Source organism: Terrapene carolina, unplaced genomic scaffold, assembly GCF_002925995.2.
Source record: "Terrapene carolina triunguis isolate 2854851 unplaced genomic scaffold, T_m_triunguis-2.0 Scaffold18197, whole genome shotgun sequence".
Taxonomy (NCBI): domain Eukaryota; kingdom Metazoa; phylum Chordata; order Testudines; family Emydidae; genus Terrapene; species Terrapene triunguis.
Window position 1 is genome coordinate 560 of NW_020682548.1, and position 1,529 is coordinate 2,088.

Here is a 1,529-nt window from a genome sequence, read left to right on the forward strand (position 1 = left end):
ATCTCCTTTGGACAAGATTTGGGGCCACTACAGGACCTTGGTTGCAACAATGATCTATACGGTCCCAGTTTGTGTCAATAACATAACAGCTGGCACCCAGCAAGCAGGGGGAGGCTGGCACCCAGTAGGGGCCCGTGGGCAGGCTGGCACCCGGCGGGCAGGGGGAGGCTGGCGCCTGGAGGGCAGGGGCAGGCGGGGGCCCAGCGGGCAGGGGGAGGCGGGGACAGGCATGGGGAGGCTGGCACCCAGTGGATGGCTGGCGCCCAGGGGCCAGGGGCAGGCGGGGGCCCAGCGGGAGGCAGGGGGAGGCTGGTGCCCAGCGGGCAGGGGGAGGCGGGGTCAGCCGGGGGCCCAGCGGGCAGGGGGAGGCGGGGTCAGGCTGGTGCCCAGCAGGCAGGGGGAGGCGGGGTCAGGCGGGGCCCCAGCGGGCAGGGGGAGGCGGGGTCAGGCGGGGGGCCCGGCAGGCAGGGGGGGGTTGGCGGCTGGGGGGCAGGTGGGGGCCCAGCGGGAGGCGGGGGGAGGCTGGTGCCCAGCGGGCAGGGGGAGGCGGGGTCAGCCAGGGGCCCAGCGGGCAGGCCCTGGTGACACCATGCCCCGCGCAGGTCCCTTCGTGGCCATGCTGCTGGCGAAGCTGGAGAACATGGTGCAGAACTCGCTGTACGTCAACGTGCTGCTGACGGGGCTGGTGGCGCGACTTGCCTGCTACCCACAGCCCCTGCTCCGCTCTTTCCTGCTCAACACCAACATGGTCTTCCAGCCCAGCGTCAAGTCCCTGCTGCAGGTACCGCCTAGGCACGGCCCCTGCCAGCTCTCGGGGTCCTGGGGTCCCTCCTGGGCCTCGCAGCTTGGTGGCAGGGAAGTGACCTGTGGGCGGGGGGCACCCAGATTGCTGGGGGGTCGCAGGGCTTGGGGCTGAGCCAGTGGGGAGCCCCTGCCCAGGGCTGCAGGTTCTGGGGTCCCCGTATGCTGCCCCTTGGCATCCCCGCAGCCTAGCCTGGCGCAAGCTGTCGCTGGGGTCCCCTGCCTGGGCACTGAGCCGCTTTCCTTGCAGGTCCTGGGCTCGGTGAAGAACAAGATCGAGAGCTTCGCCGCCAGACAGGACGACTTCCCCGCCCTGCTCTTCAAAGCCCGCAAGTACCTGCTCGCCCGCGGCCAGCTGGACTGGGCCGACGCCCCCAACGCCGCGCCGGCCCTGCGCCGCTCGGAGACGCTGGGTAGGGCCGGGGCACGGGGGGGAGGCAGGCGGGGGGCTGCCACCTGCTTTGGGCCTGCCTGGCGCCACGCTCGGGCTGTATGTAGCAGGGCTGCCAAGCTCACCCTGCCCCCGGCCGCTGAGCCAGCCCACCTCTGTGGGCACAGGGTTCCCTGGTGTGACCGTTCTCCCGGCCCGGCGCCCTCGCCCAGCTCCCCCGGCCCGGCTTGCCTGGCTCCCTCAGCCCGGCTTCCCCGGCCCGGCGCCCTCGTCCGGCTTCCCCGGCCCGGCTTGCCTGGCTCCCCCAGCCCGGCTTCCCCGGCCCGGCTCCCCCAGT

The 1,529-nt window shown here is 73.1% G+C and overlaps 1 protein-coding gene across 1 annotated transcript; it reads left to right on the plus strand.

Annotated features, from left to right (window-relative positions):
• Positions 1 to 589: 589 nt before the first annotated feature.
• Positions 590 to 1,291, plus strand: LOC112124102 (FTS and Hook-interacting protein-like; the record flags this gene model as incomplete). Its single annotated transcript, XM_024222646.3, has 2 exons — positions 590 to 781; positions 1,052 to 1,291. Coding segments are annotated over exons 1-2 (432 nt in total), but the record flags the coding sequence as incomplete, so codon positions are not given.
• Positions 1,292 to 1,529: the final 238 nt, after the last annotated feature.